At 41.8% G+C, this 27723-nt stretch overlaps 1 protein-coding gene across 1 annotated transcript; it reads right to left on the reverse strand.

Annotated features, from left to right (window-relative positions):
• LOC119731970 (E3 ubiquitin-protein ligase mib1-like) lies at positions 1-27723 on the reverse strand. The gene is made up of 17 exons (XM_038205310.1): positions 27717-27723; positions 26056-26138; positions 25777-25921; positions 25234-25461; positions 24801-24932; positions 18914-19018; positions 18535-18709; positions 17902-18008; positions 15633-15643; positions 13686-13884; positions 13142-13267; positions 6211-6305; positions 4831-4982; positions 4275-4440; positions 3809-3972; positions 1453-1579; positions 1-1160 (listed from the first exon to the last, which is right to left on the reverse strand). The coding sequence occupies exons 1-17, from the start codon at positions 27721-27723 to the stop codon at positions 1038-1040; spliced, it is 2145 nt and encodes a 714-aa protein (XP_038061238.1). The 3' UTR covers positions 1-1037.

A 27723-nucleotide genomic window follows, 5' to 3' on the forward strand; every position in this document is an offset into this window, starting at 1 on the left:
CTATGGTCCGTAAGCTTTCATTGATATCTTGCATGCATGCCTCTGGTCATGCATTTGAGTTTCAATGTTGGACAATTGTATGTAAATCTCAAAGGAATCTTCGTGTAAAATGACTTCTAAGTTAACTACACTGGATTCGTTATTGTGACTTGTGTATTATTTTAAGGGATGTAATGAAAACGGTTTTCAACATTCCACTTCCCAACCTTACAGGTTTGCATTTAGCACGAGATTGAGAAGTTACGTGATCAACACCCAATGTTCAGGTGAATTGGGCCCTGGAAGAAAAGCACCACCGATGAAGACTTTGTGTAAGAAGCTAGGTGGATACCTCGGGATGCATGTAAGGTGTTGGATTCTGAATGATTAAGATTATCAAATAACGGAACAGTGATTCTGTGTTTTTTTGTGGTTTTTTTTCATGCTTAATAAAGTGAAATATAAACGCTTGAACCCATTCGCTTATGTCTGGCTGTGTGCAAAACCGAGTTTACTAAAAATTTAACTCAAAGTCTATAATAAACCATTTTTAAAACAATGGAAATATGGTACATGACCAGAGGTCTACATCCAGGGTATCAACGGAAAGGTCATTACTCCTGGTTTTTGGTAAAACATCATTATGGTTATTCGCAGTTAGTTAAAAATTATCTCTCTATCTGTCCCTCTGTCTGTTGCTCATCTTTTTTTATTCGGGCTGACACCCTGAATTTTGTATTATGCAAAACACGTTTAAAAAGCAGCGTACCAAAACAATGCACGTCACACTGCTATGCCAAGCACCACAGTAACGAACATTGGGTATTTTACGATTCTCTTTGGCGCCTGATAAAGTTGGCCAAAATGTGCAATTGCGAGCGAAAACTGAATAGCAAATAATTGTGTGTGGATCCCGATGTGTTTGGTAGCGAAAGAGTTCTCCATAAAGGTTTGGCAACAACACGTAAAAGATGATAGCCTGACTACCGGACATAATCGCATCAGAAAGCCTATGTATTTCTTACTTGAAAGGAGTGAAAAATTCAGGTATACTTTCGCTACTTTTGTAATGATCCGTGGGCGTCCAAAATGTTGATGCACTCTTGGTGGCTCGCTTCTACAGCAAGATCTCGAGCTGTCTGCCTTTTCAGCACAGTTCGAGCACTGATGTCGCAATTTTCCTGAAACACAAACGTCATTGAACAATTAGGTATTTCAACATTTTACAGCATAACATAGTCCAGATTTTTAGGCCTTTTATATTGTGCAGCAATGCATCTGCTGGTATGCATAAAGAATTATATTTCATTTGACAAGTGAAACATTAAAAAAATAAGCTGAAATTTCTGAATTTTAATGGGCAGGTTTTTGAAAACATGAATCGCGTAGAAAATTGTGGCAAGTTTGATTTTCTCTGGTTTTCAAAATTACTATTTTTAAGGCAAAATGAACCACATTCCGAATAAATCTGACCTGTTTGAGTAATGTCTTTACAATCTCTGTGTAGCCATTGGTAGCAGCGAGGTGCAGCGCCGTAAAACCATCACGTTTAGCTATGTTGATCATGGACGGTAAACGTTTCAGAATCTTCTCGACGGCACTATAGGAAAAACACATTATTGCGTTTCAAATACCAAGTTGGTATTGTGTTTGTTGGTACGGGGGATTGAGGTGCATTCAATCACTATAATTACAAGCACAGCCAGGATCACGGGCAAACGTGGGCAATTCCATATCTCTATAATGTACTCGAGTTTTATAATTGTATATTTTTTTCAGTTCGATTTATTTTAACAGTGTTATTATAGCTAATCTGTGAACGATTTACAACTTACATTGAAATAATGATTTTTTCAATCCATCCAGATTTATATATCGCAAAGGTGTGCAATATACTTGGGCCTTCCTTCGGTGCCTGTGCCTCTCCCACTCTCTCTAACAGAACCGAGCGGCTCCATTCAGAAGGCAAGCTTTTAATAGCTGCAAACTCATCAAGTGTCACATCAAAACAAAACAAAATTGTTACGTTTGAGCCGGTCGGCCGACATGGTGCGCTTTTCCAATTTGGCGTCTGGACAAATGCCCCTACCAAAAAGACTGGGTCTTTATTTTTATATTTATTGTAGTTTATAGTTACATGTTTGCATGGTAAAAGAAGTGGTTCGTTTTACAATTTGTTTTATTGTTTTGTGCTAATAATTAGTTATACAAAAGAAGTGTTTCAGCAGACATCAGGGCTTGAGTGTGTTATTCTGATTTTTTACCAAAACCCTCCATCCCCCAATCCTAAAAGGACCAGGGCGGAATCCGCCCCCTCCACCCTCAACTTTTTTTTCCGCAATACCCTTAAAAATCGCGACCCGAGCTGTTCTGACTTTTTAGCCTCGAGTCTTGCGCATCTTTTGATACTAAAAACATAAAATTCGGATCACGGGTTGCCGCGCGGTGAAAAAAAACCCCTGATTTTCCCCATATAAGTAGTGTACACAAAGCAGAATTACTATTCGTGCATTATGAATAATTAATTAGCCATAATTCCAAAACCCTTAGACCTATAGTCATGAAATATCTTGGGTATGTTTCTGATAAGTTGTTCTATGCATGTACCAAGTCTGATCTCATTGGCTTGATCCACACTACAGCCTATCATTCAGCAGCAAACGGCATGGTTAAATTATTACATCGCCAGTCCCAGGCTTTGCTTAAAGCGCAAGACGATCCAACGAAATGGACAGAAACTCTCCCACTTATCATGGGGGAATTCGTTCTCCATTTGGAGACTGCCATGCCAATTCTTGGAGCCCGACACTCAGGCTGCAACTATGTTGGAGCTAGTATGTTGACCGGGCTCAATTAGGCATTCACGTGTCAGCTCCATCCAACCAAGGGCGGATCCAGGGGGGGGGGGGGCAAAGGGGGCCATGCCCCCCCCCCCAAAAAAAACGAAACCATTTTTTTTTGTGTTTATGTGACATCGCAATAAAGGCAGGCAATGAGTACACCACCATCTTTTCCTCAAAAAAACATTGGTTAAAGTGGTCAGAAATTGCCTCAGATCGCATCACAGAGATCATCTAGAATCCAAAAAAAATTCGGGGCCCATAAGCGGGCCCCGAACCCCACGCCGTAATTTTTTTGACCCACTTTTTTGGGGGACCAACATTTTTTGGCCCCCCAAAAAATTGTGTTCTGGATCCGCCCTTGCATCCAACACCGCCTCGTCCACGGCATGTATAGCAACAGCGATCCCTACACATATATCCCAAAGAACCTGACTACATGTACACATGTTTTTGTGCGTTATTATGGAATACACAAGCCAATTCAGCCACATAATAAGCCATACAGGGTTATCAGCCGCGCAGACAAAAGCTTTTATCATTGACATCACTGGCCACACAGACACTATAGTCTACATATTTGGAGGAGCGTCATTCTGACACTCTTATTCTGTCTCGCGCAACCGAACCAATGATTACTCCATCTATGGGACAGAACACGATCAGGTCGCCATGTGCATTGGTCTCAGACACTAACGCATTACATTCATTAACTTCATTAGCATTCACTTGTAAGGGGCTGCTGCAGTAGCAGAGTTGTTGTTAATTTAAGGGCACCCTCTCGTGACAGCCTGTGAAAAGTACGTAAGGTCAAGATCGCTAACGCCTTAATTTTCAATTTTTCGCTCATGTGTCTCTAAAGCTGTGCATAGTGATTTTCGCTGTTTACTTGCCTTGTAAATGAAGTTATTTGTTCCGGATTATAAACCACTCTAAAAACAAATTATTGTCTGCAGCCTCACATGTATTTGTAGCAACCATGTACATACTATTTCTTCCCATGGTAGGCTGCATAATGTAAGGAGTTGAAGCCTATGTGGTTCAGCAGTCTCAGACCGTCATCTGTCGTGTGTTCTATCAATAAACCTAACATCGCCTTGTTATCTCCCGGACGTCCAATTGCGATTAACAATGGTGTGTCTCCGTTGATGTCCTGTCAATTTAAGAGGAAAAACCACGTAACAGGAACAAAATGTACCTTTTCAGTAGGGCAATCAAGTAACGTTATTAAGAGACTTGGAAAGCCTAATAAAGCTGTTTTTTGAAATAGATTGCACACGTACTCAGTGTCCGTTCTACTGTCTTTTATATTATTTCATAGCAGCGGGGGGTACCAATATTGAAACAAATTGTACAAAACGATCCAGCTGATCCAGTCAAGTATTTAGTTTACGTGAAATTGCCGTTTTACTATATCTTTGGTAACGTTATATAAACGTATCATACTTAACTAACCTGGCTATTCACATCACACTTTTGCACTTGGGAACTCAGCAGTGCTTGTACACATTTGTCATTAGCCTGACCAGCGGCTGCATGGAGAGGAGTGAGTCCACGTTCCTCGGATGTGTTTGGGTTGCTTCCGACGAGCAGGAGGTACTGGACAACATCTGGTTTGTTTCTATTGAATGATTGATTATAGGCAGGCTAAACAATATGATTTGCCAAACTCAGACAAGTATTTGCTGGAGGTATTGGATCACTAATAAGGCACATTTCCTTTGGAAGTCCTGATGTAATTCTAACGGTAACGCACGGCTGCAGGAAAATATACGACAAACTTAAGCTGGACTTATGTTTCAAAATTGTGGTATTTTGAAAGTTGCAACATTTTTGTTTACTTAACGGCTAAAGGTATAGTCGTTAGTGCAGTCTTGTCAACATTATTTTCTCGAAGTACTCAGTGTCACTAAATTGACCACTGCCAGGGACATCTGACCAAAGGTTATGATGTGACCGGTCAATTCGCTGTTTGATTGACAGGTAGAAAGGGTCCATACAAACTGCTCACCCCACAGCAGCAAACATGAGGGCGGTATCTCCATATGTATCCTGTTGTTCAAGGGGAGCGTTGCCTTCTACCAAAGCATGAACGACATCAAGGTGGCCGTGATGAGCAGCCAAGTGAAGTGCAGTTACGCCCTGCTGATTCTGATAATTTGCCTACCCAAAATATAAAAAAGGTGGGTTTCTGTGGGTGTGTGTCCAAGCATTACATTCACTGAGTTGACTTCCGAACAAAAGAGGTAAACATAAACCAGGTAGCAGCAACGTAGTGTGGACTTGCCCATGTCCACACAGTGTTTCCCCCTCTCTGGAAAAAAAAAGGTTAAGAGGCATTTTGGGGTTAGGTTTATCTATTACAAAATGAAGAGAAACACTAAAGGGAATCATTGGTTGGAAATGGGTTGAAAGATTTTTTGCAGTGTGAGTAAATTTTTTTATTTTTTTACAGATGTTCTGAACTACACGAACAAAAGAGGAATGTCCACACATGTGGGCGTGTTCATCTATTCAAACTGTGGACGAAAAATTCCAGAGAACAAAAGAGAACAAAATCGTCCACGATTCCCAGCATACGTCCGCGATTAGGGTCGTGTACAAAACATATGGGAGTCTTCCCAAAAAATTGGAGTACTAACAAAAGAGGGACAATAGGACGTCCACCATCGTCGGTGTGAGTAGGTTTATGGTGTAAATCGAGGACAAACACGTGCAGCATCATCGGTGAATCGAGGACAGGAACCAAATCGAGGACGACCTCGATTGAAAACGTGTACAAAACCAATAAAAGCTGTTGCGAAAAAAATAGTACAAACAAAGGAAAAGGAAAGAGGAACGAACGAAACCTTCGATTTACACCATAAACAAACGTTGGTTAACATGGGTGGATGTGCGTGTACAAGCATGACATTCACTGTAACAAAAGATGTCCACATAAACGAGGCAGCAGCGACGTTGTGTGGACTTCCCCACGTCCACACATGGTTTTCCCCTCTCTGGAAAGCAGGTTTAGAGGCATTTTGGGGTTAGGTTTATCCGTGGCAAAATGAGGAGAAACACTAAAAGGGATTAATAAAAAAATAGCTTGAAAGAGTTTTCACAGTTTGAATAAAATAAGTTGTTTCACTGGTTTTTCTTAACTACACGAAAACAAAGGAATGTCCACATAAGGTATGTCAAACAATCAGGTGTGTGTCTTTCCATGCATTAAAGGGGACATCCTCCTGAAATCAATTCAAGATTTTTTTTACTCATACCTTTGAAGAGACCTGGTTAAAAGGAAAATCACCTAGTGCCTCACTGTTTCCGAGAAAAAAAAGATAGAAAAACTCTGCGGACACTTAGTTGACTACGTCTATGAAAAATATGTTGTGTTGATTTTTCTTACCACATCAGGATGGTTGGTAAGGATCTCTTTCACTTCACTGTCATCCCCAACTATCGCTGATTGGATGAGAAGATTACCATTTTTCACGCATGGACCTTTTAAGAAAAAAAAATTAAAGAAATCTTACAAGTTTGTGCATAATTCACAAAGTATCTATATATATCAAATGGGCAATATTATAATTCGTTTAGACTGTGGGCTGAATAAGAGCAAGTTAAGGCTAGGAGTATGAGTAGCCAAAGCTCGACTAACTCACTAAAAGTCAGCGTTGATGGACTGATGGAGTTCAGTGTTTGTAACCTGACCACATGGCACTATTGTATCATAGAGCTAGGACCCAAGGAGTTCGAACTCCAAGACTTCAAACGTAAAAGGATGGTCGCCGCGCTCGAAAGCAACAGCAGAACGCCGCGATCGAAAGCAACAACAGAAAGCACCTGCCTGTCAGCTTGCTCAGTTGCTCACTACTCTGATCTTTACGCAATAGAGATCCGTGCTCACTAGTGCTAGAAGAAAGAGTTTTCGTTGCTATGTAGACAGTCCTTTATATGTCTCTCTCAAATTAGTGCAGCAGATAACTGTAACCATCTTTCAAATGTGGATACAAGCACCAAAATCTGTATGTTCATCCCCCTTGAACCATTTATTTGAACAATCCCATTATAAGCCACTTGAATTTTCAAATGGCCGCCATTTTCCAAGATGGCCGCCATTTCCTGCATGAACACCTATTTTACCACACACAATTTTAACAACTGAATCCCACTGTTTTTGCCTATCGGGAAGTCGAATTTACAATACTACAGCTTATTCAGAGCTTCTTTGTGCCATTTCTAACAAATAATGTGAAAATTCATACATAAAAGACCGAATAATTGCAACAGAGGAGAGAGAAAGAGATGCACTCGGTGGTGCAACCACGGGGGACAATTTGGATCATGGCAGGCAGATGAAATGCGAGCCCAAGCCGTTTCAGACTCAGAGGAAGATAAGCGGAATCCCTGACTGCCTCCTCATTCAGCTCAAGAGATTCAGGTTCAGGCCTCCAGGCCACTTTCAGAAGCTCCAGACCATCGTGACTATTTCTGAGTTGCTCTCACTCCAAGGAGCACAGTTTGAGTTGACAGCAATCATCAACCACGATGGGACAACGGCGCTCACTATTACACTCTACTCAAGAAAAGTGGCAACTGGTTCTCTTGCGACGACTCCATGCCCAAAGTGGTGCCATTTGAGCGGATACATGCATGCAGCCCAACAGAAAAATAACTGTTCCTGTCGCTCCGATCCCCGTTCCCTCCAGCCCTATATCCGCTCCCCCTCAGCGGAAGAAAGCTCTGACCACTGACAAGAGGAGCCGGTTGTCAGTGCCACAGGATGTGTCTGCAGCCGCTGTCCGTCTCAGTCCCCTTCCTACCCTTCAGTCACATTTCTCAGAAAGCAGCTGCAGAAGGGAAAAGGTTACAAAGGGAAATTCACAAAAGTGGGGAAAGACACCAGGAACGACTTCAGAGCCAACAGAGAATGGATGCCAGGAGGGAGCAGGAGAGGGTGGAGGACCCGTCGTAGGACAGCTTGCAAGGAGGGAACATTATGTGTTTAGGGACGCACATATGAACAATAGACACAGAAAAGCTTATCAACACACTCACGTCACTTCGCATCTGGCGTGTCAAAGTCGGACAATTCTGGCTGGCACCTAGATACACGAGCCCCCTTGTCCGGAACCTTAAGTGGTATGCCTGCCTCCATCGGACTACACCAATTGCGGTGACCAACAGGCTGTGTTCACAACTACGGTTTCACCGCATCGTCCAGCATCCAGCGATGCGATCGCTGGCTATAGGTTGTGGCCGTATCGCCTGAATGGCCTATTGCATCGCCTGAATGGCCTATCGCATCGCCTGAATGGCATATCGTGAAGTACCCGCCCACGAAGTTCGCCGCGTGGTGACCTCTTTGGGCATTTTCCAAGGAGTGCCCCTTGCAGATAGCATACTAGCGGCATGTTGGAAATCCTCCAACGCCTTCTGTCACCTCTCGTTATCTCGAAAATGTGCTGCAAATGGACGGCAGAACTAGTCGTGCAGTCTAAACTGCCCCAGTGGTGCAACCGGATCCGGTTCCTCCTCCGCTGGCGGCCCAAAGTACCAACCATTGACGGCTTACTCCATTAGGTAAAGCCGATTCATATACGATTTACTTTATTGGGTTTTATTTTGTTGTACGAGAACCCACCTACCTAAAACAGTACTGCTTCTGCATATGTAGCAATACCGTACGGGTAAGTAGAACCCTCAGATTCTACTAGCACATACAAACCCGTTGAGTGCCAACCCCCCCCCCCCCCTACTTTCACAAAGCGCCGCTAATGCCTCTACTACTTACACCACCATGCATGTTAGCCTACCCAGCGCTCGGTTAGCAGATGTTTTTGTTGCATGGCTTAGACAAGGAAGCTTCTGGGTAATTCCAGAGTTCTAAATTCAGCTTCTGCATGGTTACAAATGTATTATTCAACACCCAGTTCATTCAATGAAAGCAACGTCTGGGTGATTTTGTTGAAAAAAAAAATCTTGCAAGAAATGGCGGCCGCTGAATTTTCGAATGGCTAATGGGCTTTATCGAATGAGTAATCCTTTATAGGAGTATTTATGCCGATTTTGGAACTTGTATCCACATTTGAAAGATTGTTTCAGACATATAGTTTTAAAATGGAGCTTAAGGCGGAGCAAAGACTCCACCTCTGTCTTCGTCAACAGTGTCAGTCATGTTCTTAATTAATGGAGCTGACACCGGAAGTAATAGGCTTCGTATTGATTACCAGCCTCAGACATGTAGTTTGTTAATGGAGCTAAATGTAGGCTGAATGTAGTTTTGAAAATGACCTAAATAAACCTGAATAGGACCTAATAGACCTGATGTGGCACCACGCCATTCTATTCTAGCCACTCTTGCAAAAATATGTTGTGTCAACTCATTTAGAATAATTAGTTACAGGATATTTGCATGCATAACCATGCAGCATTCCTTGCTAACCTGTGAAGACCTTACAAGGGCACTGCGTCCTGAAATCCACGAAATGTTCATGTTTTTGAATTGTTTGCTTATCCTATTTCAAACATCTGGTTAAACAACATAATGTCTTACCGTTTCCGGAAAAAAACACACGAAAAACTTCGGTTGTATACATCGAACACGACGGAGTACGTATCCGATTTTTCTGTCGTTTTAGTCACTTTACGATGTACACGTTGTTTATGTCACATAAATTACACACAGCACCAATGCACAAATGTGGTTTCTTACAGGTCAGCAAAAGGCGAAGACAGTCTTTATGTCTGGAAACATAGCTAGCATGAACAGTCCAGCATTCTGGGTGCGAAAAAAGTCGATCCCAAAAGTCGTTCCCTCACGCATATCACAAGAATAAAACCAAAACGCCCACCTTTTGAAGGATATTTTTGTGGTTGTTATCCTGCTTTTAAAGGTTCCTTTAAACAGTTTGTTAAAGGCGTGTTCAGTAGCCCAATTGGGCTCATTCCAGGACACATTTCCCTTTAAGCACATGACATTTCTACTACAGTACCCATGGATTTTACGCTTTAACGCTTTATGACCACTTTTAAAGGGGCCCAATAGGGGAGGCATGGATCTAGAGGGGAGATCGTATCAGTGGCAAAAATGCATAAAACAGTCTCGCGTACTTTTACTTTGTTCTGCACAAGCCAGAGGGCTATATTAAATTACGAGCGCGGACCAGTACGCGCACGCACTATGTCCCGTGGCTCTCAAGCTGGCCAGAAAGCGCTCTAGTCCTTTGTTTGTGCAAGGAGCCATCACGAAATCCGTAGACTATTACTATCGCTATCACTGATACGACTGGCAAGCAAAGACTATTTTATTTAAATTCACTAAATTTCATCATTTGGAAGCTGCGTTGACATTGTTTTTAATAAATTTTATTATAAAAATAGAGTGAAACCTCTAATGACGAAGTCCCCAGGTGTCTTTTTTTGAAGACAACGGACATCGTAGAAAAGGAGAGATCTGCCGAATTTGACGTGAACATCTCCCATACTGTTGACCATCTTAACTTCACCCACTCGCCCTGGAAACTGAGTTGAAAAAGGAAATAAAGGTTAATCTTAAATAACTGCAGAATTCTAATATTGAATTCCGTTTATTTTTTAGTTCACTAATTATACTCAGGCTATATTCAGGATTTAACTGAAACAACACTATGATTTTGCAAGCTCATCCATGTTTTTAATATGTCATTTGTTCAACTTTGAAACTTGGTGAGTTCTTTTTTTTTCTGTTTTTTTAGCTGTTTCGGTGTACACACCGAAACAGCTCTTGTTTTCGTTAAGATTTGTTTTCTTTTTTTCCCCTTCTTTTTCAGACTTTTTCTCCATAGGTTTTACACACGTTTCTTCTACCAGTCCACCTTGGCACTTTTTTTTTTAATCGGATCGACTTCAGACTTGGTACACACTTAGACCACCTCCCACAAATGGTCCTAGAACAAATTCGTGTTTGTGACGTCATGAGGTGTCGGGTTACGTCACATTAAAGATGCATTTTTTCCCATATGTCTTGTACACGTTTTAAAACACTCCAGTTTGGCATCTTCGTAAATCCAATCGACTTTAGACTTAATTCATACTTACACCACCATTCACAGATGGTCCTAGACGAATTTCATGATCGTGACGTCATCAGGTGTCACGTTACTTCACATTAAAGATGCACATTTTCCCGATTGGTTTTGTATACGTTTTAAAACACTCCACTGTGGCACTTTCGTAAATCTGATCGACGTTACACTTTGTACACACTTAGCATACCACACAGATGGTCCTAGATGAAATTCGTGATCGTAACGTCATCAGGTGTCACGTTACTTCACATTAAAGATGCACATTTTCCCCATAGGTTTTGTACATGTTTTAAAGCACTCCACTGTCGCACTTTCGTAAATCTGATCGGCGTTACACTTGGTACACACTTTGACTACCACCCACAGATGGTCGTGGAAGAAATATGTGATCGTGAGGTCATCAGGTATCATGTTACGTAGCATTAAATGATGCACATTTTCCCCATAGGTTTTGTACACGTTTTTCTTCAAACCATACGCTTTGGCACTTTCATATGTTTGAATGACTTTAGACTTAACACACACTAAGACCAGCAGCCGAAGATGGTCCCCGATGATGTGTTACAGATGAAAATTGAAGTAACGTCATCATGACGTCATCACATTTCATGTGACGTCACATTAAAATGGCATTTTCTAAGGCCTATATGTACAGAACCACCGGTCTAATTGATTGTTACTTGATATGTAACCATACCTGGATGTGTTACAGATGAAAATTCAAGTGATGGCATCATCAAATGTCATGTGACGTCCATTAAAGGGGCAATTTTCTATTAAAGGCCTATATCTACAGAACTTTATGCTCGATTTGGTTGTAACTGTATAATGTACGTATAATGTGCTGTAGTTACAGATGGCATTTGTAGTGACGTCAGTAATTGTTCATCACGTGCACAGAGTACCGAAACAGATGAACCTGCAAACAACTAAGTTGTTAAAATGTAATAACAACCTGTGCGATTTTACTGAAAGAAAGTAGCCATCTTTTTTTGTTTGTACCGCTGACCGATATAGCGCGGCGTGATCTTTTTTTTTGCATGGTGCAAGACGACCCAACGTAGGCGTCGGTGCACGTTTCGTCCAACAATTGTTTTTTGAATAGTGTTGTTATGTGTTCACCCTTTTATTTCATTACAACTAGAATTATGCATTACAATTTGTCGGAATTATTCAACTATTATTTTAGATTTAAATGTATTTATCCAAATGGCGTTTTTAAGCCAAAATTGGAATATCGCGATAGCGACTTCCTTCTGCTTACAGGTAATCATACGATTGAGGGCTGGGACGATGGGGTGTGTGCGATAACAATGACGAGGACCTGAGCCGAGTCCTTGGGAGAATTTCGTGTAAAAACCTTATTGGAGCTGTCGAGGAAAAGTTGGAGTACAAACGAAGGGAACAAAAGAAGGAAACAATGGTGGGTCTTTATGTGTCGTGTAAAATAATGTGTGTGTCAGTTTGTATGTGTAGACAAGTATTACATTCACTGTGTGGACTTCCAAACAAAAGATGTCCACATAAACATGTAACAGCGACGTTGTATTGCCTTGCCCACGACCACACGAGGTTTTCCCCTCTCTGGAGAACAGGTTTAGAGGCATTTTTGGGTTAGGTTTATTCGTGGCAAAATGAAGAGAAATACTTAAGGGAATCATAGAAAAACAATTGGGTTGAAAGAGTTGTCACAGTTTGAGAAAAATTAGGGTTTTTTTTTACACTGGTTTTTGTTAACTACACGAAACAAAGGAATGTCCGCACTAGGTATCTAAAACAAACATATGTGTATTATAAATGTTCGCTTAGGTGAACTGTCTAGTGCTGTTAGTTGAAAAGCTGCTGAAACATTATTTAATTGCTATGATAAGTGGTATATATGGGGAAAGTAGAGAGCAATTCAAAAGTCTCAACCGAAGTTGTCCCCTTTAACGACGATGGCTTGGGAATGAATGGAAGACAGATAATGCTCGTAAACGACATTTCCTTAAACAAATACATTTAATGAAAATCACAACATATGGTGAATAAACCAAAGAAATAAAGGTATTTGATTTCATTCAGAAGCATTTATTTCGATAATCTATCGAATTATGCACGGTGCTTTCAAATAAAAATCGTTACTGTTTCGCAGTAGCAAGATTTTGGCGAATGCGCACAAATAAAAGTGGAGAGGAAGAACATACGTGCCGGATTGAGAGGCGCTTAAGTTCAAAATAGAAGAGGCCTGATTGGGACGGAGTCTTGAAAGTACGGGGTGTTTTTTACTTGCATTTTTTATCTTTTCTACCCAGCCGTAATGCTCCTCCTGAATGTCCTTAAGCTGGGTTAAGTCGATGTCCCTCAAACGAACTTTGTCTCCGATTTCGAACAAAGAACTGCATGTTGTTGCATCTGTAGAAGAACACCGGTTAATTTCCATGATTAATTCGTACGGAATATAGGTGAAGGCTGGATGGGCGAGTTGATGCTTCGGTGATTGAATGAACACGGTGATTGCGATCACTGTAAACTATTTTGTGTTTATAACCAAAAACAAATAGCGCCCTCTGATTGTGTCCGCCTTGTCGTAAAACACTAATAGACGCAGATGGTGTTTCGCTTGAAAGTGGTGCTGTTGGGTTATTTCAAATTCTAGTGTAAAACTATAAATACTTTTGTTCAGGATCACCCTTGTATGATTCTGCTAGCAGGGCAACCTTGCTGATCTGCTGGTGTAGCAATAACGATAGAGTGCTTGTTGAGTCCGCATAACAGTAAGGCAAAGTAGTTGTATGTGCCAACAATGAAATTGTTATTATATATAACATACCGAGCGTTGGGAGGTGCTCGATAAAGAATTCCCCGTTGCTTGCTTTCTTGAAGTATTGCAAATCCATTTGTCCCTCAAACCCGCGTCGGTAATAGTTGGAGTTACCTGCAGCCCATTGCACTTTCACTAAGGAACGATAGGAAGTTCGGGAACTATCGGCAGTTTCATGCTTTTCTATTTCTGTAACAGTTCCAACGGACTCCTCTATATGTATCAGAAAGGGAGTAAATAGTACCTTTAACGTTGAAGCAGTTGAGTTTCTTGGAAATCGTTACATTTTCTTTATCTCAATATTTATGACATGCCAGCAGTGAGCATTTTTTCAAGTTGTGTAATTTCTTAAACTTTATTGTATAGCTGCTCCTCAAAATATTTGTTATATTGTAACTAAAAGTATGGGCTCCGTGCACAATCCGAAGTTATTTCGGGCGGGGATTAGTCTGGAATACCATCGCAAGTTAAATTCGATCGAATTATCGCGAGCCAACGACGCTTTCCGCTCCGTTCACAAGTACCACCTCACCGGCAAAGAATGTACAGTTGGGGGGTGACCGAACGACGCCATTTTGCCTGACTGCAATATTTTGCCACGAAGCGCGGTCAGTGCGTGCACATGGTAGAAATCTCCTGATGTACGCGTGTCACACACAAGGAACGGTGCGACATGTATGTGTCCCGCCCATGTGAAATTGTTGCTAGGTAAAAGGGCGCCCTCTTGTTGGCGCACGGAGCCCATGGCTCATCTTTGTGCACATTCAGGCTAAATATGTCGTGCGTACTTCGCGCACGAACCAGTATCCGCTCCGTTCACAAGCACCCCCTCACCGGCAAAGGAAGTACAGGTGGGGTTGACCGACTGACGCAATCTTGCCTGACTGCAATTCAATTGCCGCGAAGCGCGGCTACTGCGCGTAAATAGAACAAATCCCCTGGTGTACGTGCGTCACACACAAGGAACGGTGCGCGTCAACCAGTGAAATGTCCCGCCCATGGGGCGTCGTTGTTAGGTAAAAGGGCCTTCCCTTTTGGTGGCGCACGGAGCTCATAGTACGCACACGCGGTGTCCCGTCCAACTGAAGGGGCTCTCAAAAAATGTTGGCGCACGGAGCCCATAGTATACCGATATTGAGTGGCTCATGATCAGAGTGAAATGGGAGGAATATTATCGCAAGGTAAAATCAGGACTTTTTGTCGTCTCGTGAAATAGAAAATATTGCATATTACCTTCCTAGTAAGCTATAAATACATTGGTAATATTTTTTCCAACTACCATGTGGCGGCCATCTTGGATGTTAAATTGGCCTCAATTTTGGACCTAACTGATATCATAATTCGGATCTGATTGTCATATAAAGTCCGTTTTGGTGGCGAGCCCATTGTGTTTGACACCAAGGAACCAAAGTAAATCTTTGTTGACCGGCTATTCCCAATGGATTGCAGCCAACTTGGAAATTTCAAAATAGCCTCCATTTGGGATTTATTTCAAATAATAACGTTGCATTTGAATGTCAAATGAAGTTTATTTTGTGCCAAACCCCATGGGTTTTTTTGCTACCAAGGAGCACATGTAAATCATTGTTGATGTGGTTCTTCCATTAAATAGCAGCCATTTTGGACATTTCAACATGGCTGCCATTTTGGACATAATAATTTGTGTTATGGACTCAAAGGCATTGGTGGCAAACTCACGTCAACATGATCATGGTCGTCTGAGCATGTGATGCAGATGATTTTGTAAAGGATCTATTGCAAGGTAATAAGTGTTGCCCTTCATCGACTGGATTGTTAATTATTGGTAATATATAAGCGGTATAGTGACAGGATACTGTGCACTTTGTGGTTAAAGCATGAAACTTTGCATGTCAGGTCTTCATGCCATTGAAAAAAAAAGGCATTTCATATCTGACCCCTTGTGACCTTTCTGAGGAGTAAATGGACTTTGTATACCCCGATTGCCCCTATACAATATAAATAGTGCAAAAGAAGTGTATTTTATCAATTATTCTACAGCATGTCATGATTTCAGACCCCCAAAACAATCAAGACCTCTGATATTTATTTCCCCTTTTAAGGGTTGGGCGCAGTCACAAAAAATAAGAGGTACATTATACCAGCATCACTCTCTAATAGTGACAAGCGGGCTTGGTAAAACGAAGGTTAAAATGTGGTTATTCAAGTCCATCTAAATACAATGGAGTGTAGTAAGCAAACAAGATTGAATACTGCTTGACATTTGTAAATATTTCATTGCATTCTATTCCAATCGCGTCATATTGAGTCTGCCATGAAAAATAGAAAAATGGAGTTCAGAGGTCGCCTTATGATGTTTGTGCATGGGGGTCTGAATTCATAACATGACTGTAAAATAATAGATGCAATACCTCTTTGGCAATATTGAGGCTTAGGCAATGAATACACATGATTAATAGCGACAATTACAAACAATTTCACATCCAAAGATTCCTATCGTGGCACAAAGGTTTAACTTTTAGACTTGGAACATGAAAAGGTGGAATTGACAAGAGTAAATCTTATAAATATCTATAAATAGGTCGACATGATCGACCTATCGGCAGGTCACTATATATGCTCAATATGAAACGTCCTACATGTATGTACAGTACATAATAGCGCATTTTCTGTTCATAGCATTAACACCTACCAGAGAGGTGTGGGTCCTAAAACAGTTCGGTTTTGAGAGTAAACCTTACAAATAGCCATAAATGAGGTTTACTAAGGTCAGTGGCCTCTCAAAGATTACAGGAGGTAAGATATGATTGTTTCCAAATCTGATCATCATTGCATGGAGACCAATGAGGAAGGCTTGCGTCATAGAAAAGTTGAGTTTTGAAGATTAATTGTTAAAAATGGTAGTAATGTAAAGGTAATCGATTCTTATAGGTCACCAGAGGTCAAATATGAAATGCGTCTTATATCTGAATAATTATCTTCTACATGGCATGAACAATCAGTATGCGAAGTTTCATGTTTTTAACACGAGGTGCACAATTCTTGGAAATATTTGGACAGTGCCGCTGATACAAGAACGTGTTAATGTAAGTTTTAGTATCTACTTCAGGTAATCGGTATGCCTGGGTTGCTTTTGCTGGGTGGCTCTCTGCATCATCTGCATCACATGTGCAGACCTACCCTTGTCCTGTCATGGCTACATTATATATGGAAAGCAGCGAAGCTTCAACATCTCAGTAACCAGTACAAGGGGAAGTGGTGGATGCTACCTGGCGCTTTTCACAGCAGTTTCTGTGCTGTCAGGTGAACAGTGGTTTATAGACCTAGCCCGGGCTGCTTCTGATCTGTACAGTCAGGTAGCAGTCAATTAAATCATATCCAACAGTCATTAGAATCGTGCTGTGGGTAACCATTAGGTAACACTCAAAGTATTGTCCCATCTGCATGAGGATTGAAACATCTTTTATTAAGAGAAACATGCCATCTATAACGGTATAACAACTTGTTATTTAGTTTCCTCGTTATTGAATTGATGGGCTTGCCACAAAAGTACCAAAGATGGTTGCCATCAATTGCGAGTACCCTGCCAGCAATGATTTGCTCGGGTTCCTCGGTATCAAAAACAAGGGGTTTACCACCAAAATGGACTTCGTACGACATTCAGGAGCAATGTATCTATTTCACTGAAATCCAAGATGGCGGTTATTTAGAAATATCCAAGATGGCTGCCATCAATTTTGGATGCCTCACCAAAAAATGTGTTAATTAGATTCCTTGGTATCAAACTGATGAGGTCTGCCACCAACTTCATACGAATTCCTAGTCCAAATTTATTATGCACATTGGTTTAAAATTGCGGCCATTTTGTCAACCCTGTCAACAATGATTTACGTGGGTTGCTTGGTATCAAAAACGTAGGATTTACCACCAAAACGGGCTTCATATGACAATCGTGGCCCAAAGTTATGATACAAATTACCGTAGGTCCTAAATAGCAGCCATTTTTAAATCCAAGATGGCTGACATTATGCTAGATGGAAGAAAAATCACCGATAGATTTGTCGTTAAGAAAGGTAAAATCTATTATTACAATAATTCCAATATGAAAAGTTTCACGAACAATTCAGTTCTGTCCACTTCCCACTTCTGTCTACGGCTCCTGCTTTGGCTGAATAAACGGAAAGAACGTAAACAAGAGGGACAAATACAGTAATTTAGCAAATGCGTGTGGGTGATTTGTGTATACCTTCGTGGGCTTGCCATTTCCAATCGGGCCCTCGCACCACCTTTGCTCCTGCGAAAATTCCGAAGGCCGTGAATCTCTTGGCGCCCAAGCGACAAGGTACCTCAACACTATGGGAAAACAAGCAAAAGCAGTGACTGATCCGTACAATCTCAGTTGATCTTGCTACAAAAAGCCAACTTAATCATTGATGTAGAAACCTAATTATATTGAACTTAGTAGCTTATTTAAGTCATCTTTAGAGAGCCTTAGGCCGTAGTTGATTTGAAAGAGCTCTGTATCAGTTGATGTTGCCGTTTGTCGGCATTTCGCACTGAAAACCTTCATCAAACCCTTTATTGTTTTGAGCAGCAAAATGACACTTAAAAAAAGAAATTTAGGACTCACAGACGTTTTGTTTTTGTGATTAATATTAACAAATTTGCACTGACACTATATTTGTTATCTAAGAAGACATGCATATTTTCATTTGAAAAATTTAGCCTGGTATCTCTTGTCCTATTTACATTTCTTTGTCAAACTGGGTACTTTCCGAATTCCAATTAAAACATGACTTGCCCTGATAACGTTGTGTTAGGCAAGCTCGTGAATGACACAGGCATTATGGCAGAAATGGGAATCTATATTTGGTCGTACCCGGGTTCATCACCAGGCTCATCTATCCTCATAAATGGATGGCGCTGATCATGTCTGCACTCGTTGTAACATCTGTGGCATAAGTCGTAATCATCACATTGCAGACACTTCCAACGGATCCCAACAACACCCCGCTCACTACAGCCATCACAGTCAACCAGTTCGTGTTTTACTCCTGTTTAAGACACAGAAAAGATGTATTCATAACGCGTCAAAAATAACCAGCCATGTATACATCATTTCATATTCTAGCCATTTGCCTTGTACACTTACGATGCACTCAAGAGAAATTCTTGTCGCGTTAAAGACATAAGTAAGCAACCAGGTGATATGCACTTATGAAAAGTTATAAAACCTTTGTTTTTAATGTTGTAATTACCTCGCTGGGCGTTGTCGTATATACGTAGATCAAATTGACCACCCTCTCTCCCGCTGCGATACTCGGCCAAAACACCTGAGTCCCATCGTACCCAAATTCTAGATTCTAAACAATAAAAATATTGTCTAAAACTAAATGCAAATTTCCACGGATTATTGCAGAGGGTGAAGAGAAGATGACACTACTTATCAAAAACTTCACTTCCTGCTTTTGATCGCGAATAACTCTGTTGATTTCTAATAGAATTAAACCAAACATTTAAATCATGTAAAAAAAGGTTGGTTGGCCGCGTCCGATCCATGAGGGTCATGCCACCGCGCCTTGGTTCGTTTGGTTTGCTCAATAAGCTCCTCAACTCGTTTCTCTATCTGGCAGTGTCGCAGTTTGTCCCGCACGTGGTCTTGGAAATGGACTAGTGGTCTTCTTTGAGCTCGGGCTCCAGTTCTGACTTCGCTGAAGTGGGTTCTCTTTGGAAGACTATCTGAGCCGGCGCGCCGTGAGGATAATGTGCATGCTTTCACATTGAGTGCGCTGTAGAAGCTTCACATTTGACACTCGATCCGACCACTTGACGCCCAGGATCCTTCTCAGTTTGCGCAGGTGGAAGCTGTTGAGACTGGTGATCTGCGCAGCATAAGCCGACCAGGCCTTGGATCCATACAGCAGCACAGACACACAACATACGCATTGTCGGCCTAATCTTGTTGCTTCCCACACGCGCCTCCTGAGTTGTCCAAATCAGCCCGCAACTCGTCAAATGCGTCTGTTAAGGTCCGCCTCCATGGGTACTTGAGACGCAAGACCCGAGGTAGCAGAGATCATCCACACGCTAGCTTCTTCACGTTAGCTAAGAACACCTAAGGTGTTACCTGGCTCTCGACTTATCAACCCATAAGGACCGTCTTTGTCTCACTGATCTGGAGTCCGAAAACAGGGTCAGAAGATCGGCCGCTGAGTGAGCAACGAGCGCGGCATCGTCAGCAAACAAGAGGCCCGTGACAGTGGAGCAAGACGCCGCGGTCTTGGCTCGGAAACGCTGCACATTGAAAAGCCCGCCGTCAGAGCGAGTGTGCTAGTAGACTTCCAGGGTGTTGCCGTCCAAGGAATGTTGTAGGAGGCATGAGTAGTAGTTGTTGAAGAGACATGGCGCCATCACCCAGCCCTTGCTTCACTCCGCATCTGACAGAGAAACTGTCCAAGACGTCGCCATCGAAGGAGACGCGGGATTCAATCCCGTCATGAAATGACTGGACAATCTTGAGCAACGTCGGTGGTCAGCCAATCTTCTCAAACACTTTTTTACAATCCGTCTCGGCATACCGCGTCGAAGGCTTTTGTGAGGTCCACGAATGTGGTGTAGAGGTTCGCACGCTTCTACCTGCATTTCATTTGCATCTCTCGTAGATTAAAAACCACGTCGATTGTGAGACCTTCTTGGTCTAAAACCGCGCTGACTCCCTGGGTAGACGCGCTCATCCAGAACCTGAAGCCTCTTGAGCACGAGCCTAGTCACAGCTTCCCGAACACGTTCAGCAAGGAGATCCCGAGATAGTTCTTACAGTCGGATTTTCCCCCTTGTTCTTGTACAACTGCATAAACTGAGTACCCTTGACACACTGAGGCACCTGCCACGTTTCCAGTGGCTGACGACCGAGTGATAGAGTTGCAGCAGGGCAGGGCTGTCCTGTACAGACCTTGAGAATTTCAGCTGGTATGCTGTCGGTACTGGAAGCTTTGTTGTCGGAGAGTTCACTGATGGACCGCAAGAGTTCCTCAACAGCAGTGACGGAGTCCAATTCAGACATACATGGCAGGTCTGGGAGTTTGTCAATGGCTTCAAGATCGATGTCAGAGTTTCTGCCGTACAGAGCACCCGTAGTGCTCCATCCAACGTTTGAGCTGCTGATCCGTGTCAATAAGAAGATTTCCCTGACGATCCTGCAGGGATGTCAGGGGTGCTTCCTTCCTTCTGGTTCGGTCAGACGCAGTATGTGTGCCGTCGTACATCTCGCGGAGGTTCCAAGTTTCTGCCGCAACTTGGATCTTCTCACAAAGATCCAGCCAGTATTGTGCAGCAGGTAACTGAATATTGCAGGGAAATCTTTCAATTGTGGATACAAGTACCAAAATCGGCACAAATACTCCTTAGGGGTTATTTTTGTAATAAAGCCAATTAGCTACTTAAACATTCAAGATGGCGGCCATTTTCAAGTTGGCCGCCATTTTTTTTTTTGCTTTATAATCACCAAGAGGGGGGCTAAATGGAAAATCTTGGCATCAAATCATACATTTGTGACCATGTGCGTGGAAGCTTGAATTTATAACTCTGGAAGTACTCAGAAGCTTCCTTATACCATATCTAAGCCATGCAGTCAAAACATCTGCTAACAGAACGATAGGCAGGCTAACATGCATGGTGGTGACAGTGGTAGAGGTATTAGCGGCGCGGCGCTACATGAAAACAGGAAGGCAGGTTGGCACTCTACAGACAAGTATCCGCTAGTAGAATCAGCACACATCTTGGTGGTGGGATTCTTCTGCGCTCTTCTTACCGGTAAAGAGTATTGCTACATATGAAGAATAGCACTGTTTTGGGTAGGTAGGTTTGCTTACAACACAAGAGTGTAAGATGTGGAAGGCGGGCGACGAGGAAGCATGAGCCATAAGCCAACCAAATTAAACCCAATAAAGTAAATCATATATGAATCGCCTCTTACCATTATCGGATAAAGCCGTCACTTGTTGGTACTGTGGGGCGTCAGCGGAGGAGGACTGGATCCGTCACGATGGTCTGGAGCTTTTGAAACTGGCTTTAAGGCCTGAACCTGAATCTATTGAGCTGAATAAGGAGGCAGTCAGGGAGCCAGTTAATCATCCTCTGAGCCTTAAACGCCTTCGGCTCGCACTTCATCAACCACATTGTCATCTCTTCTCTGTTGTAATTATCTGGCGTTTTATTTATATCTTTTTTTATACATTTTTGGTTAGAAATGGCACAAAGAAGCTCTGAAGAAGGAGTTATAATGTTGACTTTCCAATAATCAAAAACATAGAATTCAGTAGCAAAATAATCAAAATCCGTCAAGTGGGTTAAATTGTGTGTGTTTAAAATACGTGTTTATGCAGGAAATGGCGGCCATCTTGGTGGAATCCAAAGTGCTCCCAGATCCGTCCGGCGAAGATTATCTGACCATTGCTGCTCATTTTGCCGACACCATGTTCGCCAAGGCTGTCGGGTCAGTTCCCGCAGTCATTTTCAAACTCTGGCGTTGAAGTCCCCAATCACCAACAGCGAATCCCGTTCTGGAACGTAGCGAATCTCTTCTTCCACGATCACGTAGAAGCTGTCCCTCACAGAGGTGGCAGCAAGTCATTTTTTGCAAGTCCACGTCAAGTCACAAGTCATTGTTTGCAAGTCCAAGTCAAGTCACAAGTCATTAGGTCCAGTCACAAGTCAAGTCACAAGTCATTAGGTCCAGTCACAAGTCAAGTCACAAGTCAATTGGTCTAAACACAAGTCAAGTCACAAGTATCTTTGTCCAAGAACACGTCAAGTTGCACATTATTTTGTCCAGCTGTAATAAGCTAAAAGAACCTGGCGTCAACTTACGAGTTATTTTGAACATGCCTCCTTAATTCCCCTTTTTCAATGTGTTGCTATTACTATTCTTGTAGTTTATCACATATCTGTCGGATATTAGCCCTTTGTATACTTTAATAAATTTACTTTACAGAAATAAATTTTGAGATGACATGAAAAAAAGACTTCACTCACTCGATTACATGTAGTATACTAACACTTTATTGTTCAATGTTCATGTATACTAAACGCCTACCAATGGGTTAGGCTATCCAGTATTTTACATGCAATTGACAAAGGCCTGCTTTCTTTTCATGAAAGGTTCCTTTCAAAGTTTGTTCAACCATTACATTAAGCAAGAGACTTGGTCATTGAAAACTGTGTAGTTTGTTGTGACAGTCGTATTGAAAACTTTTGAAACTAGTGGGAACTATTCATTTTACTGGATTTAGCATCTGACTTGGGTTTGTAACAAGTCATTTTTTGCAATCCCAAGTCAAGTCACAAGTCATTGTTTGCAAGTTCAAGTCAAGTCACAAGTCAAAGCTGGTATTTACAAGTCAAGTCACAAGTCACAAAAATAGCGACTCGAGTCCGACTCGAGTCCAAGTCACATGACTCGAGTCAGCAACTCTGGTCCCTCACGTCCTCGTCCCTCTCCAAGTCGGTGCATATACACTGAGCATGGGCAGCTATCCGCTTTCAGCGCGAATCTGGATCCTCTTCAACCGCGGGGAAACGCTTACAGGAGTATCCACGTACTTCAGCAGGAAGTTCTATAGACCGAAAAACCGAAACCGTGCTCCTGAGCTTCTGTTCCAGGTTTGCAAATGCAGAAGAATGTTTTTTATGCTGCCTGTCTCCAACCATCTGGTCTCCGACAGAACCACAATGTCCATATTCAGCCGACTGAGTTCGTTGTTGAGTTTGTTGTTGAGTTCCTAAGTTTAAAATCACTATCCGAAATCCGTGGTCCAGTCCAGTTCGCGGCGTCCGTATATTTCAAGGGCCGGCCCAAAGAAAAGAGTTGTGCCCGGAAAGAGGAGGGTTTGAATGTTAAACACTCCTTTTATTAGGCCCTCCTCAGATTGTGGCGAGCAGGCCACTCGTAAATACGACTGCTCGGTCGCTGCAGTAGGACACGAAGTCCCGCTATACCACGCTGGAGTGACGACGGCCATCACACTGCATTCTTCGGCGCGGACGCCCGGGCAACATAGAGAACACGTGCTTGCCCAAAACGATGTGTTCCCCTTTAAGGACGAAGTCGGTGAATTCAGGGGCAGACGAATCTGACAGCTGCACCAAGAAGATCCTGTAGATTTTTTTTTTGTGGAGTGAGTTCTCCGGAGAATGGCCGTTGCTCCACAAAGAGCTCATCTGCCCTTTGACGGGTCTTAGTTTTCTTCCTGTCGGTGCCCTCACAAGATACGTACCGTGCCGAAGCTTGGTGGGGGAGCCGGTTTAGTTACAGGCCACCCGACCGTGAACAGGTTTTACTGGGTTACAACTGCTTGCCGGTAGCAGGAATACCTCAGCCTGTGAAGCAGAACACTGAACTGGCAGACAAGGTATGACCCATTATATTAAGACAGCCTCTTTCAGTTTTGTGCCGGAGGGTGATATTTAAACACCCATACGGTAAAAAATGCCCACTTTCAGAATTTGCCACTTTGAACTTGACGTCCTCCGATGTCGATCCAGCACTGGAGACGAGCTGAAGCCACGTGCTGAGGTTTGAAGCCTCTGAGGCATACAGCATTACTCCTGGTATCCTTGCAAACGATCGATAACGATCGAAGAGGTGTTCAATAAAAGTTGATCCTGTATAACTTTAGAAGCTCTAGGGCGTAGCACGTGGCTTCTGCCCCGTTTGCAACGCATTATCAACATCGAAGGACGCGTCAAGTCGGTAGTGACAAATCATGAAAGTTAATATAGTTTTTAAATCTCACTCTTTTGCACAAAGCTAATGAAAATTGCTCCATAAAAGTTGTCATATTTTGTTAATCACATGATTTGAAAGTTTTTAATTCCAATCGAAAACAACAGAGTTATTAAGGATCAAATGAAGGAAACGTTTTTTCTTTCACATGTGGTATTTACTGTGTGTTTTAATAAGACGTATATAAATTAAAGTGGATTCTCTTCAACAGTTAAGGTCACATCCTAAGGATGTATAAACACTGTCTTCTTCGCTGGTAAGTAAATTCGTGCTTCGATCTCGATAAAAAATAGGTTCAAAGTGATCTACCGCAGATATTGATATTGAAGTTTTAGTTTGAAGATTAATTTTCATATACTCACTGCTCTCTACGTCTTGTACCGGCACCACCGTTCCAACGCATCCACAGCCGCCATCCTCATTACCCCCCTGCCAGTCCGGACCACGTACGACTCGCATCCCAATAAACCACCAATCTCCTTTCTCCTGTTTGTCTGATTAATCAAGAGTGATGATTTAACATAAGTTTAAGCTATCAGTTACATCATAGGATGTTCCAGGGTGTTGGATTGTCAAAACTTAGTCATGAACGTTTTATTCCAGCACCATGCTGGAGCGAGATTGATACCAATTTCTTTCCCCAGCCGGGAGTAGGCATAAAGGGGTCTAATGTCTATAACTTACGGAGCATGGATAACAATGTTGTAGTTCAATTGGTGGATATATGCGCTTGGTAAGTACGCGTTATTGAATTAATTCTTATAGAATTACCAAGTGGTTCAATGCATTCTTTACCAGTTAGCTTTTCTTTGTCATGCACATCCCTCCCAGTCTCTGCGAGTTCCTTGACCGTAGTATTTCCTATTTCTCGACCGTCTTCCAGAGGTTCCAAATCCTGTTTGACTGAGATCTGATGTGTATCTTGGCCATCTGATTCAGGTTCTATGTCATTCAGTTCTCTCAGTTGGTCTTGGCCCAACGCTTTTGGTCCAGTACCTTCCAATGCTCTGTACTGTGGGGGGTCTGGGTAAATAGCAACATTTTTCTACCTCGTTATAATTTGTATTTTCTAGAATGTACAAATGATGTAATGTGTTCATGTTATTTTCTGAACTATATCGGTCGAGTCGCGCCAAGAATAGTCCTTAGAAATACTGAACAGAGATATTATTTACATGAAGGTAATGGCAGATAAGCGAAACATCTAAGCGTTCTGCCTATTTTTCTCTTGAGTTTTAGATACAAGTGCGACCTTGAAGTTTAATTGTATTATGTAAAATATCAGTTATAATTATATGCTTCTAAATGAGACGATATTGTCTTGTAAAGTGTACATACTATAATAGTTGATAGTGTCGCCCCGGAGATCTCTCCCAATTATCGGACAATTGGCAATGTTGTACTGGACGCTGACTACGACATTTGGCAGAACTGAATGTGGTTCTCTTACCGCCACTGTGCCATCAATCCGAGGATCATCCACCTATCAATGATTGTGAATTAGAAAATATCTGTCAGGAATACTTTTGCACGGTGAATCCTATCCGCATCGGCCTGGGAAAGAAAATGATTGTGCATGTTTTAATAATGAAGGTCAAAGAAATATATATTTTTTACCTGTATTGATGTTAGTTCGGCCTTGTATTGAGCAGTCTTGGCGACTAAATCCTGAATTTCGGGGCTGATCTGGGGCTGCTGTTCTGTTGATAACGATTACAAAAAAAATGAAGGATAATTGGCCGACAATAATTTTAATAACAAAAGTGGATCCGAGGTGGTTGTTTGATTTGCTCTTAACCACTTCCCCGACCGAATTATGGTAAATGTTTGCGTAAAAATTATAACTTTTCCTTAGTTCTCTGAATAACCACATTGATTCACCTCTTCAATTAAGGTAATTTGTCTTTTTTTTCGTGCGATAACTGCAACGCCTCCCCACTTGGACCGGCCCAAACTAACTGCCTCAAGTTGAAAACTGTGCCATGCTTTCCAGAGGCGAAGCGCATCACCAGTACTGTATATACATGTATACAGATTTATATTCTCTACGCTCTTTTCGTGTTCGTGTTGGTTTTCCCTTGACAATTTATTCTTCGCGCCTATTCTTTCAAACGGAACAACACACGGATTTCAAAATTGTTATGGACATCAATTCTGATACAAATGTGTGCATATAGGTGACGTCATGATGACGTTATCGGGTATCAAATTACAGGCGATTTTAGTTCCAAAAGGGACTGTGACTCTGTCTGTTCAGTTTAAATTATATTTCATGTATGCATTCAAAGTTCCTTTTGCATTAGGCTCGCTAGGCCATAGGTGTATGCACACAATTTTAGCAAATAATTGTGACATCATCATGACGTTATCAAAAACTTGCTTTCTGAAACTTATATAAGCGGATATTCGATCGTTATGAAACTTGGTGGGTGGGTAGGTACATTGATAGTAATACAAAATATAAGGTCATGTCATGCCATCAACTGATTTTGTATTATTTTTTTAAGTTTTAATGTTTCAGTATGTTTTTTGAAATTGCAAACATTGACAAGAATGGCAATACGATTAACTTCAAAACTAGACGCAGACTCAAAACCGAATATAACGTTGCGTTTTTACAAATGACTTCTTGATGACGTCATCATTAGTTATGTGACGTCATCTAACATGTACATAAAGCAAATGTCTATATCCCGAGTTCTAGCAATCAAATTGGAATGAAACTGTACAAATACATAGTAATATATGTGTTTTACTTGGGAAATATATTGACGTCATGATGACGTCATCATGTGAGATTTTACTGATTTCTCAATTGTGTCAATTTAAATAACACTTTATTCACTTCAACACAACCAATTTTTTTTCAGAACCTTACACGTGTGTTCATGTACATCCTACTTTGATGAAACTCCTACATGCCAGATACCACTTAAACTATTCCCGAGACAGCTATGTGTTTGTTCATAAACACAATTCTAGTTTTAAAAAAAAAGGAATGTGATAATGATCGAGTCCTGAGTCACGCAGTCCGATTCCGAAGCATTTGTCATCGTGACGCGAGTCCGATTCAAGGAAAATGGAACTGGAGTCGGTTTCGAATCCGAGTCACTAGTCAAACAAGTCTGGTGCTTATTTAACGTCATTGGCGTCCATTAAGATCGCACATATCAGTTTTAAATTAATCAGGACAATTTCATAACGACCTATTACAATACAATTTGTTGCAAATATATCAAAATGCAAGCCATTATCCCAGACACTGTTTATGTACCTACCGTCCAT

Source organism: Patiria miniata, unplaced genomic scaffold (assembly GCF_015706575.1).
Source record: "Patiria miniata isolate m_02_andy unplaced genomic scaffold, ASM1570657v1 HiC_scaffold_24, whole genome shotgun sequence".
Classification (NCBI taxonomy): Eukaryota; Metazoa; Echinodermata; class Asteroidea; order Valvatida; family Asterinidae; genus Patiria; species Patiria miniata.

Bases quoted from the DNA above. Each gene is read 5' to 3' on its own strand.
- LOC119731970 (XM_038205310.1), bottom strand. The intron at 18,710-18,913 runs GTAATTACAACA...TGTCTTAAACAG, and splicing joins ATACGACAACGCCCAGCGAG to GAGTAAAACACGAACTGGTT. The intron at 4,983-6,210 runs GTAAGAAAAATC...TATTTTGGGTAG, and splicing joins TTACCAACCATCCTGATGTG to GCAAATTATCAGAATCAGCA.